Source organism: Tribolium madens, unplaced genomic scaffold (genome assembly GCF_015345945.1).
Source record: "Tribolium madens isolate multiple individuals breed KSU strain unplaced genomic scaffold, Tmad_KSU_1.1 Scaffold_1;HRSCAF=32;Tcas5.2_LG8, whole genome shotgun sequence".
NCBI lineage: Eukaryota > Metazoa > Arthropoda > Insecta > Coleoptera > Tenebrionidae > Tribolium > Tribolium madens.
Genome location: NW_025400984.1, coordinates 9,428,422 through 9,442,187, shown reverse-complemented (window position 1 = coordinate 9,442,187; position 13,766 = coordinate 9,428,422). Strand labels below are relative to the sequence as shown.

At 30.8% G+C, this 13,766-nt stretch overlaps 6 protein-coding genes across 6 annotated transcripts; 4 read left to right on the top strand and 2 right to left on the bottom strand.

The window, feature by feature from the left end:
• The first annotated feature begins 365 nt into the window (after positions 1-365).
• Positions 366-1,219, top strand: LOC123003659. Its single transcript, XM_044396576.1, has 2 exons — positions 366-554; positions 813-1,219. The coding sequence occupies exons 1-2, from the start codon at positions 506-508 to the stop codon at positions 1,148-1,150; spliced, it is 387 nt and encodes a 128-aa protein (XP_044252511.1). The 5' UTR covers positions 366-505; the 3' UTR covers positions 1,151-1,219.
• A 37-nt stretch (positions 1,220-1,256) lies between these two features.
• LOC123003923 lies at positions 1,257-1,933 on the top strand. The gene is made up of 3 exons (XM_044396979.1): positions 1,257-1,399; positions 1,445-1,558; positions 1,605-1,933. Exons 1-3 carry the CDS (start codon positions 1,342-1,344, stop codon positions 1,814-1,816), a joined length of 384 nt encoding a protein of 127 aa, XP_044252914.1. The 5' UTR covers positions 1,257-1,341; the 3' UTR covers positions 1,817-1,933.
• Positions 1,934-3,731: 1,798 nt separating this feature from the next.
• On the bottom strand, positions 3,732-7,613 carry LOC123004024. The gene is made up of 4 exons (XM_044397126.1): positions 7,350-7,613; positions 4,500-4,834; positions 4,280-4,399; positions 3,732-4,235 (listed from the first exon to the last, which is right to left on the bottom strand). The coding sequence occupies exons 2-4, from the start codon at positions 4,546-4,548 to the stop codon at positions 4,033-4,035; spliced, it is 372 nt and encodes a 123-aa protein (XP_044253061.1). The 5' UTR covers positions 4,549-4,834; positions 7,350-7,613; the 3' UTR covers positions 3,732-4,032.
• Positions 7,614-7,975: 362 nt separating this feature from the next.
• On the top strand, positions 7,976-9,042 carry LOC123004023. Its single transcript, XM_044397125.1, has 3 exons — positions 7,976-8,136; positions 8,426-8,644; positions 8,692-9,042. The coding sequence occupies exons 1-3, from the start codon at positions 8,085-8,087 to the stop codon at positions 8,895-8,897; spliced, it is 477 nt and encodes a 158-aa protein (XP_044253060.1). The 5' UTR covers positions 7,976-8,084; the 3' UTR covers positions 8,898-9,042.
• A 2,962-nt stretch (positions 9,043-12,004) lies between these two features.
• On the top strand, positions 12,005-12,752 carry LOC123003704. Its single transcript, XM_044396657.1, has 3 exons — positions 12,005-12,183; positions 12,239-12,397; positions 12,446-12,752. The coding sequence occupies exons 1-3, from the start codon at positions 12,117-12,119 to the stop codon at positions 12,658-12,660; spliced, it is 441 nt and encodes a 146-aa protein (XP_044252592.1). The 5' UTR covers positions 12,005-12,116; the 3' UTR covers positions 12,661-12,752.
• A 145-nt stretch (positions 12,753-12,897) lies between these two features.
• On the bottom strand, positions 12,898-13,729 carry LOC123003703. The gene is made up of 3 exons (XM_044396656.1): positions 13,573-13,729; positions 13,247-13,429; positions 12,898-13,200 (listed from the first exon to the last, which is right to left on the bottom strand). Exons 1-3 carry the CDS (start codon positions 13,640-13,642, stop codon positions 12,986-12,988), a joined length of 468 nt encoding a protein of 155 aa, XP_044252591.1. The 5' UTR covers positions 13,643-13,729; the 3' UTR covers positions 12,898-12,985.
• Positions 13,730-13,766: the final 37 nt, after the last annotated feature.

Sequence of the window (13,766 nt, the reverse complement as noted above, 5' to 3'; positions counted from 1 at the left end):
AAACAACATTTTTAATAATTTTTTGTCGTATTTGTCACACAAAAGGCACTTTGCTCTACAAAAAAATAGATTTTTTGAAAATTACCAAGTCATACTTAATTTTTAAAAACTAAAATTGTGTTAAAAAAATGAAAATCTAAATCGAATTTTTTTTATCTTTTATGAGAGTCATTTCACCTATCCGGCGACACACTGTAGGTTTTGAACTGTAATTGTAAAATTTCTCATGATTACTAAAAGATTGAAAAAAAATATTAAAAATGAGTGGCAGATGCCATTTTCAATACTCTTGTAGTTGACTATGTTATTTATAGATGTCAGCGGTTACCTTCTCTTATCGATTCTGTTTTGTTTGTTGCCATGCCCACTGCGATTCAAACTAAAAAAAGACAGAAAGACAGCAAGAGCTGAGTTCCTTAACAGTGCTTCAACTTTAAACAGCAGTTCCAACAAACGCCATTTTGAATTACACTGACCACAAATATAGAAGAAAAACATCAACACAATGGCACAAATTGCTGTATTTTTCCTGTTTTTGGCTGTTATCCAAGCTAGTAAGTAGAATTTAGTATTCATAATTAAAATTGTGCTTGAACTTTACTATTGATTTTTATTATTAAAATCTAAAAATTCTTATTAAATTAAAAAAAAATTCCTCATAGTGCCATAGGTAAAACCTCATTTCTTACTTATCTCATACATTTTTTCCTTATCAATATTCAACATTCCCGCCTACTAGATACATAAAAGCGTGCGTGCGTCATACTGTCAGAAATACTTGATAAAACCTCTCCTAAATTTGTTTTCTGCAGGTGTGGCACTGAAATGCAAAGTGTGCGACGACACCGACGGCTCCTGCTCCAAATTAAGGGATGAAACATGTCCTGCAGGAGCCTCCGATCGAGAAGCCGCCTGCTTGATCCACATCTACAAAGATGCCACCACCAAAAAAGAAATGACTGAGAAAAAATGTGTCAATCGGTTTAAAAATACTGGGAAATACGACTGCATAGAAAACCCAAACAACCAACAGATTAAATGTTACACATGTGTTGAAGATTTCTGTAATGAGAAAAATTCAGCTACGAAATTGGGACTTTTTGGGATTGTCAGTCTTGTATTATCGATTCTTGTATCCAAAATTTTGTAATTACAATATTTGTAAAAAGTATTTTGTATTATATGTATGTAGAATCACTAATAAATTATTTATCTTTGATTCGTTTTTTCCCCGAGGCAAGGATTACAACTGGTGCTAAAAATAACGTCTTAGTCTTGTAATCTGTCAATGCAGAGGTCAGATTTGCAATCTGAATATATTTATTTAGTTATGAAGCAACCATGTCGGCTTGTAAACCAATCATTTTAACCTTCTTACTCTTCATTTTTTTCAAAACAAGTAAGTTGTTTCAAATCCTTAAACTACTTAACATTTTTATTAAAGATTTTGCCCTTATTTGTAAACAATGCAACATGGATTGTGATGACCCTTTAGACGAATTGTGTCTGGATCCCGGAGAAGTTCAACAAGTCGCGTGTTTGACCGAAATGTTCAAAGGTTTGTAATTAATTAATAGAAAAAGTGATTAATATTCTAATTACAGATACACGTAACCGGACATTTTTCCAAAGGAAGTGCGTCTTGTATGAAAAGAATACAAAATACGAATGTCCAGATTACCCACAATACACCACCATTTCTTGTGTAACTTGCAAAACCGACCGTTGTAATAGTAATAATAATAATACAGTGACTTTTGGAGGATCTGGAGGAAAAATTCGTGTCAATATTTCGTACGATAATTCCACCTATTGAAACATTGCGTTATTTTATTTGTTGGTCAAGGGAACAGAGAAACGTGTGGATGTTACAAATGAAAAGTTGAACAAATTGAACTCAGAAAATAATCTCAAATAAATATCTGTTAACACACCCTTGAAATTTTTATTTAACATTTCAAGAACAAAAATTAAAATGGCGATTTTAATTGTCTTAATTTCTTATACTTAAAAATCTGGTTCACATTAATTTGAATTATTGTTATTGCGTTTTTTGCGTAAAATCTTATTTTGTAACGATTTTAATGAGTATTTAATAAATTTAAATTTTTAGGAAAATTAATTACATTTAAAAGTAAGATAACCGTTAAAAAAATGCGCACATTTCAAATTATTAATTTTTTATTAATTTAACTAATTTTAACAGCTCTTAATTTAAACTAAATCAAATTTTGTCTTTATTTTCTTATGAAAAATAAAAACGAAACTTTCTTTACCAAAGACTAAAAGTTTCAGTTATCACTTATTTACAGTGTTGTATCTGTTGTATCTAGAGTTTTTTAAATCGAACACAATTTAGTTCTATAGCGAGAAATACTTCTTATTAATTAAAAAATTTGCTTCAAGTATTAAGAAAATATTTATAAAAAAATAATAAGTCATATACTGTTTCGAAAAAATGGGTGTTGCAACTTGATGGTAAACTGTTTTCCAGAAAAAAAAAATTGTAAAAAACTACATTAGTCAAAATTACGATTTAATATATTTTGTCGGCTCCGAGGTTTATTCTTTTTGCTTATGTTATAACATACAAGGTGAGCAAAAAGTATGGAATCAAGGGGATTTTTTTTTAAACACTCACTCAATTAAAGTTAAAAATTTGATCGTGTTTTGAAAATAAAATTTTGTTTTAAGTTATGCAATTTGTTTTCATAAAATGGAAACATGGAAAAATTTTTCGTTAAAAATGGAATGAAGCAGATGTTTGTATTCCTTACATCAAAATCTTTGTAAAAAAAGGTTTTATACTGGTTCCCATTTGAAATATTAATAATTTCAAAAATTTTATTATTGAGAAACGTTACATTTTTATGATACTTTCTGTTTACCTGGTATACAATTTATTTGTGTTTACTTTTTATATCAAAATAATGATAAGGCAAATCCTGATTTACCAATGTGCAAAATAGTGATTTGTATCACAGAGGAGGAAAATGTATCTTTTTCTCCCACAGGTGGTTACCAAAAATTTCCTACGAACCACAAAAAAAATTTTAAAGTAACAATTTTTCTTGATGTCCCCATTTGTCATTAAATCAAAATTTTTACTTCCTTGAGAAGTTACATACACATATTTTTATTGCAATTTTTACAGATATATAATTTTAAGAATAAAAACAACCTAAATCAACGTAGTTTAACAAAATAAATGTGTAAATAATAGTTTTCTGTTAAAATAAAACAATTTTAGGTATTTCCAATCTACTTTTGTTCGATTTTATTACAGAAATCATTCTAAATTAATGTATTTAAAAAAATAATTGCTCAAAATCCAATTTTAGGCCAAAATGAAGCAATTTGTGCTATTTCCAATCGATTTGGTTAAATTTTAAACCGGAAATCAACCTGAGTCAAAGAATTTCAACCAAGTAATAAAGTAATCGAGATTTTTATGACAATTTTGGCCTCATAGAGAGGACTTTATCCTTTTTGAAATTAGGGTGGAAAAAACTTACTTTTTGATAGGGTCAAAAGAAACTACTTCCTACTTTTCTATTATCAATTCTAATAAGTTATTAATTAAATTAAGTTATTTTTCAAAATTTATCAAAACAAAATTTTTTTATTCACAGTTATAACTTTTATGTGCCTAAAAGTTGAAAAATCTTTTAAGTTTATAAACCAATTAAAATTATTTAAAAAATGAAATTAGATTTCTCGATACTTTTTTCTGTCAAAATTTGAGTCCAAGTCTATAATAATTTAGTACTTAATTTTTATTTCAATAAACGTAGTTTTTTTTAGAATAATGTAACGATTTTTAATCATTTTTCGTCCATTTTGATCGTTTTTGATTAACTGTTAGACAACCAACAATTTTAGTGTTGCAATTAAAACTAACACCATAAAAACACTAATATCGCGAGTTTAGCCACACCTTATTATTAATAGGCATGAATCATACCAGAAAAACACTCTTAATTTTTTCAAACAATTTTGTTTTTAAAAATAATTATTTACACAAGCTCAACATTAAAGGAATTTCAATGCAAGAAATATGGCGAAAAACATCAGGTACAGATTTATCCTCAGTGCCATTCCAGAATTGCAAAAATCTTCATGACAAATCTGACACGAAAGCGTATCGATTTCTGGAAGAGTCGGACACGTGAATTTTTCGGTTTTGCCATAAACGGTGCATTTCTTGATGGTCATTGGTTCAGGAGTACCACCCACTACGACACTTCTTCATTATGTAATCCATTAATGCGGTACTCACCATGAATTTTTTGCGTCAAGCAGGCGCTGATTTGTGTAGCTGGGTCCACATTTCGGCAAGTTTCCTTCATGTTTTTTGCGGTTTCGCAACCATTACACTTGTAGCAGTTCAAGGCGTGTCCTTAAAATTTTCGAAATCTCAAGTCTTTTTAAAAATGGCGCAGTATTGTTTTGTAAACAAAGAACAAGTTCTGTGACGTAATATTTCAAAATTTACGTACCGATTTGTATCGTTGTCAGAAGACAGGTCAAAAAAGCCGCACATTTCATTATTATTTTTTAATTCTTTGGAAGTTTTTCGGGGAAAATGAAGCAAACTTCGCGTTTCCTGGTTCTCGAGATTGCCACTACTTCTACGGTCAGAAACACAAGGTCACATCGTCGTACACAGTGTGGAAAATCGTGGTGGGCGATAGCTGAATTCGTTTTGTTTCAGATACGCAACTGTTATTTTGGTTCTAGGTATTTTCAAAGTACCTTTCGAGTGACCCCATTGAAACAGTTGCGTGCACACCTGTTTTCCTGCTTTTTCTCCAGAGGAAACGTTGACTTCGACCTGCAGAGGATATACGAGGTCTAGCAGAAAACTTATTAACCACTCAACCACTTTTTGTATTTTTTTGTTTTGTATACACAGTGACCTAAAGACGTGCGTACATAATTACATAGAAACTGAATTGTAGGTGTAAAAAGACAAAATTGCCAACACTGTTCACAAATTGGAACATTACCAAAAAAACAAAAAAAAGTTCAAATATTTTTTTGTGTAATAAATAAATTAAACATAGTTGCTGCGACGTTGCCACAATTCGTATAAAAAACAATAGATTTTTTAAAAAGCAACTATACCTTCGGAAAAAAAATTAAAATCATAGTTGCCGATGATTTTGAAATTTGGTATAGGGGCCTAAATGTTGATTCTAAACAATTTTTCTTAATAACTTTTTGTCGTATTTGCCATCTCCAAAAAATAGTTTTTTGAAAATTTCTAAGGCATACTTCATTTTTTAAAACTAAAATTATGTTATAAATTAATTCTTAACCACGCAGGGCTAAACCTCAAAATTTGAAAATTTAAATCGACAATTTTTGATATTGGCCCAAAATACAAAAACAATGTAATTTTTTTTTTAATAAACAATGTTTACTTACCAAAACTTAGACCCTCAGTAATTTTCAATAATAATAAACAGTTCCTTGATTTTTTATTAACAATCAAAGATTTAATGCAGTTATCTCAAAACTGTAAATTTTGAGTTACTATAGTTTTCGTTGGGGGAGTCGAAATGTTGTCATTTTAATGTTGAAATTGTAACATTTATAATCAATTGTAAAATGACGTAACGTTACTGTTTTAATGACAAATGAAACAAAAAAATCGTAAAATTTTCGAGAAAATACTTTCTTTTCACTTTGTTAAATTATAAGATGTAATTAAAAAAATATTCAATAAATTGCAAAGCTTTGAAAATGCTTGATATGTCAGTATGAAATGCTGATGATAATGTTATGTGAGTGTGTGGAATAAAATTATCGTTAGTAATAATAATAAATTAATAAAATGCTGACAAAATTGTAAAATGCGAAAAATAAATGCTAAAATTTGAGTGTTAAAATAATCGGAAAAATTGTAGAATGATGAGGAAAAGTTGCGAAACCTGAAATTATTTAAAACTTCTTTAATTCTACAGTAGTGAACAGGTTCAAATTTCAAAACGTTTAAATGAAAAAATGTTCATATTTTTAGAATAATTATGCTTTAAAATGATAAATGAACAGAAGTGACCACTTTTATGACTAAATAAAAGTTTTACCTTTCAGCCATGCATGGAGTAAAAATTTTGTTTTTTTGCATAAGCCTTTTTACTTTTATTATGACATTATTGACATTTATCAATGTTGTTTTTTTATTGCTTCAGCAATTTCTCGAGAGGTACCTTGTAGATCATCATCATCAATTTCCGATACTAACCCAAGATGTATGTTTATAAACGTTGTTACAATTTCATTACTTTCAAAGCGTCCTGATTATTTTGTTTATTTACTTGTTAATTATAGTGATCTGAATACGTGTGCGGATAAAATATTATAGGTTACTTGGAGTAAATGTGGGTTTTTGTGGCTCAGCTGAATTATCTGCCTCACTACGTTGGGTGTAATAAATGTTCAGCTAACTATCATTTTTACTTCTAATAACATAATGTACTACCGTGCGATCAAAAAAAAATAAATTAGAGTAGGCGGTAATTAAAGTCCTTCAGATGGCAATACTGATTTTTGACATTTTAAGTAAAATAATGCTCACTTTAGAGCAGATTTTTTTTTATTGCAAGTTATTACAAAAATGATGTACAAGACGAAAACGGTGAATGGTCATTTCAACTTTCGGTTTGTGTGAAAAAAAAAAACAGATTCCCAGTCAACTTGTTGCCAACTGCAGAATATTAATGGTCGCCTTCTCTAATTTTTTTTTGATTATTATTATTTTTTAATATTACGTAGTAGGTAGTAAAATTTTGATAAGTTGGTCAATAAAGTTTTAACGTATGAATAAAATAATTAATAAATTGCAAAGTTCTGAAAATGCTTATGTCTATGTAAAATGACACAATAAAATGATGAAATACTGATGTTTGAATCTAAAAATAACGGTAAAATTACTTCGTATGAGTAAAAAGTGAAAAATAAATGCTAAAAGTTTGTTATTTAAATCCAAAAATAAATTGGGAATACTGTATTAATAAAAAATAATAAAATACTGCGACGATAAAGCAATTTTAAAATGCTTATTTTGCTTGCTTTAAAGTGGAACAAATATGAAATTCTACCAAGTTGACAACAAACAGGTAGAAATATTAAATGCTGAAAATAAATTTCGAAAACTGAAAAATGCGTTAGTTCTGGAAAGACATATTAAATTTTTTTGTTGCATTGTCAAAATCGTATTTTTTTTTGCAACGATCTGTCCCGAAATGAAACAAATAAGTACATTTTACTTGAAAATATAAAAATGAGAATTTAATTTGTTTATTGCGGATCCTGATTCACAAAACCTTGAAATAGTTACCTACCTTCGCATCAAATAGTCTTAAGCCAAGCAGTCTTCCATACCACCAGACGACAAACTTAGTTAATCTAAAGGTCAATTATTTAATCATCAATTAGAAGGAGTAAAGTCAAATGAATTAACCTGAAAATTGTGTTTGGTGTAATAATAATAATATTTTAAAAAGTAAAGATCTGAAAATTGAACATAAACAAAGACAAAGTCCCACTTAATCGTTCTAAAAAAATCAACTTTGTAACATAATAACCAACATACGCTTCTAAGGTCACATTTTATATAATTTTATATGAAAACACGTGTTACCTTAACGTTATTGTATTGCGTTGTACTTGCACGACATTGTTCCATATTCACAACAAAAAGAAACCACAAATAATCGCGGCCATCGAAAAAACCAATCCAAGAATGTGTGAAAAACTGATTCCAAACCCCAAAACGGAAAAATTTTGAAGGTTATCACCCCAAAACAATCATTTCGTCTCTCGCAAACTCCTATTTTCGTCATTTATGATAAATAATGAAATCATCTCCATGTCGGTTTACGACTTTAATAAAATTCTCCCACGTCTTTTCGAATTTTCATTAGTCCCTCCACCAGCATACCTAATAATTCAACGCGGAGAGGGGAAATAATAATCCGGAGGGGTACCTTAAAACCCGCCATCGCACTTTACATTCGAATATTTGTCGTTCTGGTGGCGCATACAACATTTCTTCTCTTTGTGTTGTTTTGGTGAAAATGGTGTACTTCGCCGGTGCTTTGACCCTTTTACTCGCCTTCGTCCACAGCGGTGAGTCTTATCAATCAATTAATCGAGAAATGGGGGCGATTTATTTATCAATCAAGACCCGTATTTTTTTTATTTTAATTGCATTGTAAAGTCATCAAGGTTAAATTACAACACACTAATTCAAAAATTGCGTTTCACAACAAGTTTTTTAACTGTTTTTGGATGCGAGAGGCGTCCTCATGTTTATTTACAAGAAGTTACGTAAGGTAAAAGAGAAGGAAGAAGAGTTTCCGTCTTTGTTTTTGTAGGTGTGACCGGTAAACAATCTTTTGAATTTTTTTTTCTTAAGGTTGGGCTTTGCAATGTTGGTCCTGCTCCTCGGACTTGGACCCCTCGTGCATGGACCATTTCAACGCGACCAAATTCGCCCAATTCCGGAACAGCTACCAACAGGTCAACCCCAACTACCAGAACCAGCGCAACGAAATGCCCATTTTGAGGCAATGCGAGAATAATCTGGGTCAGATCTACAACCAAAAGCCAATGTGCGTCAAGAGGATTATAAACGGTGAGTGAAAGTCTCCGTTGCGTAAAAAATCAACTCGTTTTCCACAGTCCCATATGGTAAGAAAATCATAACGAGAGAATGCAAGCCCGTATCCATGAACCAGGCTGTGGGAACCTGTCCGGAGAAGAGCAGCAACATCGAGTTCTGCGAGTATTGCGATTACGATGGGTGCAACCACGCTGCTGGACTCCGTGGTAGTCTCTGGGCTGGGTTGGTGGTACCAGCTGTGTTCCTCTATTCCCTCCGCAGATAATTTTGAATTTTTTCTTGATTAGAATCCGGGTACAAAAGTATTTTTCAGTGTTTCAGAATGACCAAAAAACGTAGTCAAGGTCTTGTATTGAAGTTTATGTACATAGCCCTAAGTTTTAACAATAAAATAGATTTGTTTTTTGTAAGTTTGTCTTTGATTTTTTCACATGAAGTTAATTAAATCGGTTTGTACGTTTCAAGGCCGGTTAATTAAGTTCAGTCGATGGAATTTTGCTGTTTTTATGGGAAATAAGACGCTCATGAAGGTGAGTAAACACGCTGATGTCATGAGGCGTGGCATAAATGAAGACTGTTTAATGTGGGATAGAGAGCTTTTTCATTTTTCCTGCTTAGACCACTTTTCTACGGCGACCATCTTGTTTCAACTTTACGTTCAATAAGTTTGATTTTAGCCGCTTTTAAAAATTTTGGGCCAAAGTGAAATAAAAACACATCAATTTTGATGTCGTTCAATTTTTCGAAAAATAAAAAAAATCGATTTTACAATGAAGCTCTTATGCTTACTGAGATTCGAACCTGAAAGCAGGACCTTATGTCACTGCGCCACCACGCCTCCGGTCAGTGACTCTGCTCCAATACAATAATAATGTGTGTTCATTCATACATCAAAAATTAATTTTTTGTGATTCTGCTACGATTTGCGGACTTTTTTTTAGATTTTTTTTGAGTTTCCGAATTTTGTAGTTTTTTCGAATTTTGGATTAATTCTTGATAGGTTGTGCGCTAATAACTCTGGAACTAAAGCAGGCTAGAAACCATTGACATTATAGTGACATTTATGGCATCATTCGTGTTTGAGTTGTGACGTCATTTTTTTTTTAATGACAACTGACATTTTTGTTCACTGTTTTAAATGACACACATTTTTATCTTTCTAGTAATAAGAAAAAAAAGTGTAATTAAAACTTAAAAAAAATATTGACAATTAAACTCAAATCTTTTTGTTCTTGCCTTATTTTATAAGAGACAATTGTTTTTTGTACATTATTTTACATAATTAGCATGAAAACACTTGATAAGAAACCTAAACACAAAAAAACAGAAACAATCACCCCTTATAAAATAAAGCAAGAACAAAAAGATAAAGCTGATTGTATAAAACATTCTATATCTTTTTTTAAGTTTTTTTATTTTTTTTTTCAATTTTTTGCTATATTATTTTAAATTTTTTATGCTTACCAGAAATTATCTAAAATTATCTAAAAGAGTAATAAAAAATGTTGATTGACAATAAAAAAAATGTACAAACAAATGTACAGTTTGTATACACATATTACAACTTTATGTGTTATTATTTCAAAAAAAAGGTGTCAAAAAAGACAAAGTTTTAAAGTAGGGCTCAGCCCTATTTGGACCCCCTCTAGCTACGGGCCTGAACTAACATTTGGTACAATTGAATATCTTTTTTAATTTCAAATTTCACATCTAATTATAAAAAAAATTCGTCGCCTTGAGAGGCCAGGTTATTGAGAAAATTGCTGATCTAAGAAAATACGAACAAGACCAATATTATAAGGAATAAGGGGTAGGGCTTAACTCTGGAATTAGTTGAACAAATTTTTGAAATTCAATCGAAATTGATTGGCATTATTATTTGGAATTATTAAAATAGAATGCATAAATCTCAGAAAATTCAAAGATTTAATTGACATAAATTATTTTTGATTGATAATATTTTTTTTTAATTTTTCATAATGAAAATATTGCTTTTGTTAATTTTGTTCGGGAAATAGTCTGCAAAATACCTCTGGTGCATGTCAAGGTTATTTTAATTTTGACAATTTGGCATGTACTCGGGATATTACTATTGACAATTTCTTTTTAAAATTACGTTGAATTTCTTAGAACTATCGAAATTATTTTGGAATTACGAAAATTAATTTAAAATTAATTAAAACAATAGCAATAGAATTACGATGGATTATTGGAATAACTCAAATTTTAGTGGATTTTTTTGAAAAACTTGTAGTTTTTTTTAACGCTGATATTAAGCTGATAAATAATTTTAAACCAATAATCCGAATTGTCCGGATTTATCAATATTTAAACACGTTTTTCTCCGAATCTCACACCAAATTAAAAAGCTATCGGAATTTACATAAAAAAAATAAAGAAAACCCTATCAGATTGAGGTTAAAGTTCCGGCCTGAGGTAACTATTTTGAAGGTTTTTTGACTTAAAAAAAAAAACAAAAAAAACTTGAAAACGATCGATTTTAGAGTCTAATTTTAAAATTTTGAAAACGTTTTTCCCAGAAAATCGTTTAAAAGGTTTATTAACAACAAACAGAGTTATAAAAGAAATAATGAAAACATTGTGTTGATATGTTTATTACTACGTTTATTTTGCAGAACGAATTGTCACAAACATCGATTGTTAACACTAGTACAGTAGTAAAACTTGAAGTATTTAAATTTTCAGGATTATCACCATTAATTTTTACTCATATTGGAAATTTTACAAATTTTTGTTTATTTACAAAAAATTAACAATAGAAAATGATTTTACACTCGTCAATAATGACTAAGCTAATAGCATGTTTTCATCTTTTCGAAGTTTAATCATCAAGAGTCATAATAATGCAGAAATGTTTTCACGATGAAAGTTTCAACTTTAACAAAAGGTAATAAAAATGTGACCCAACTTACGACTAAATTGGCAATTAGTGCTTATCAATTTTTGAATACTTCATTATAAACTTTAGTTAATAATAACTGCAGATTATTCCCTCGATAAAAATAATAACGTGAAGGTGCGAAATGTTCGCCTTGAAACCAATTTAGTCGAGAATAAAAATGTAATAATTAGCGCACGTATTTCTCATTACCTGCTAATCATTTCTTTCCGCATAAATAAGCCCTATTTAATTAAACATTAGGATCGTTAGCATCTGAACATATTCGGAACAAAACAAACACAATAAATTTCACCTTGACGAATTTTACGATGATTGTACGCTTGGGTGTGCGCCAAAGGCGAAATGTTTTTCCACATCGCTAATAAAAGCGATTACATACAATATTTTTACTACAGAATTGATGTCACATGATTTTTCACACTTGACAACAGATGTCGCCCATTAATCAATTCAATACAGTGATCTGCAATGTCGGTAATGTCGAAGTGTAAACACGCCTGTTTATGTTATTAGAAAATAATACTCAAAACTTATTTAAGACCGTCCAAAAATAATCTCGAAATGAGAACACTAATACAATTTGTGTGCCTTACTACTGCCTTAGTTTTATTTCTGTTTATTCAAGAAGGTAATTAATTTGGGGACCTCGCCCCTTTTTCAAATTTTCCTAATTGTATTTTTAGGTTGGGCAATAAAGTGCTGGGACTGCCGTTCAGACGCCGACCCCAAATGTGCAGACCCCTTCGATAACACGACTTTTGCAATCACTGATTGCAAACAACAAACTTTAGATTTTATGCCTGGAGTTAAAGCAACAATGTGTAGAAAAATACGACAGAAATGTAACCGATTTACTTCATTTTAACATTGAACAAAACGTTATTTTTCAGTTCATGGGGTTTGGAAGTATATAAGAAGTTGTGCCTATCTTGGGGAACCGGGAATTCAAGGGGATGAACGTTTCTGTTTACTCAGAACAGGGACTTATAATATTTTCATGGAATATTGCACTTGCAACACCAAAGATGGATGCAATTCGGGGTCAAAGTTGAAAGTCTCGCCTCTTTTCTACTCTCTCCCGTTATTTTTTTATCTCATTTTATAATAGTTTAATCCAAGATCTGATGTAAATATTACTTTTGTCCGTCCGTTTTTCATTTTGTAACTGTTTTTTAATAAAAAATATGAAAATCGTTATTTTGTTGCAAGTTTCTAGAATAGTTTTTGCAGACAAGGCAAAGCCGAGGCTTTGAGAACATTTTTTTGTAAACTTAACTAATTTAGGTACTGTTTTATTAAATCTGAAAGACTTATAGTCGTAAAATAGTTATTTTTGGGGGCGTATATAAAAAACTAGTTTTATTAATGTAAAAGTACAAAAATGAGAGTGTAACAAAAACATGGACGGAATAAAAAGAAGGCATATTTTTTTACACAAGTACTCTTAGAGTGAGCATCAATATCGTGGCTATGGCAGGGGTTAAAACCCCTGTAATTCGGTTAGAACTGTTGCATTCATCCGCTGAACAATAGCACTCCTCCCAATAGACCCCATTTTCGTACACCCCCCAATTACAGACACCTGTAACTCCAGTGTCTGCAACTGAAGCACATCTTCTTATTACTTGTCTCCAGCGACCATCCCCTACAACAAAAACACTAATTGATCATTTAAAACCAGTCAAACTCACAAATGAATCCTTTGGGGCTCTGTTGTGTCAATTTCATACAAAAAGACCCCGGCATGTGGCTCTCTTCACTGTTACATTCTATCGCAATATGATGTGTTTTATCGAATTTTTTGTAAGCCCCACAATTATCTTGCCCTTTGGGGTCCTGATCTGAACTACATTGATAACAACGGACGGCTGTGACTGAAAAACAAAAGAAAAACAATTGACACGCCCATTGTCCAGTCGCTCGGGCATTTAATCGGTTTGTTGCTGGGGTAACATGAGGATTATTGGATTGGTCGAATGGAATGTAACCTATTTAGCAAAACAAAATTTCAACTGACCTGATAAGATTTTTGTACTTAAGATAAGGCATATTACGACTTTGACTGCGTTTAATTTGATCGTTGTCATTATCTAACTTTTGATTTTTTAATTAATAATAATAATACAGTGATGAGTCAAACGTCAAACTACCAGGTTTGTTTACTACCATGGCGACTGAAGCGCCATTCAGGGCGGTTTATTTGAAACTTGT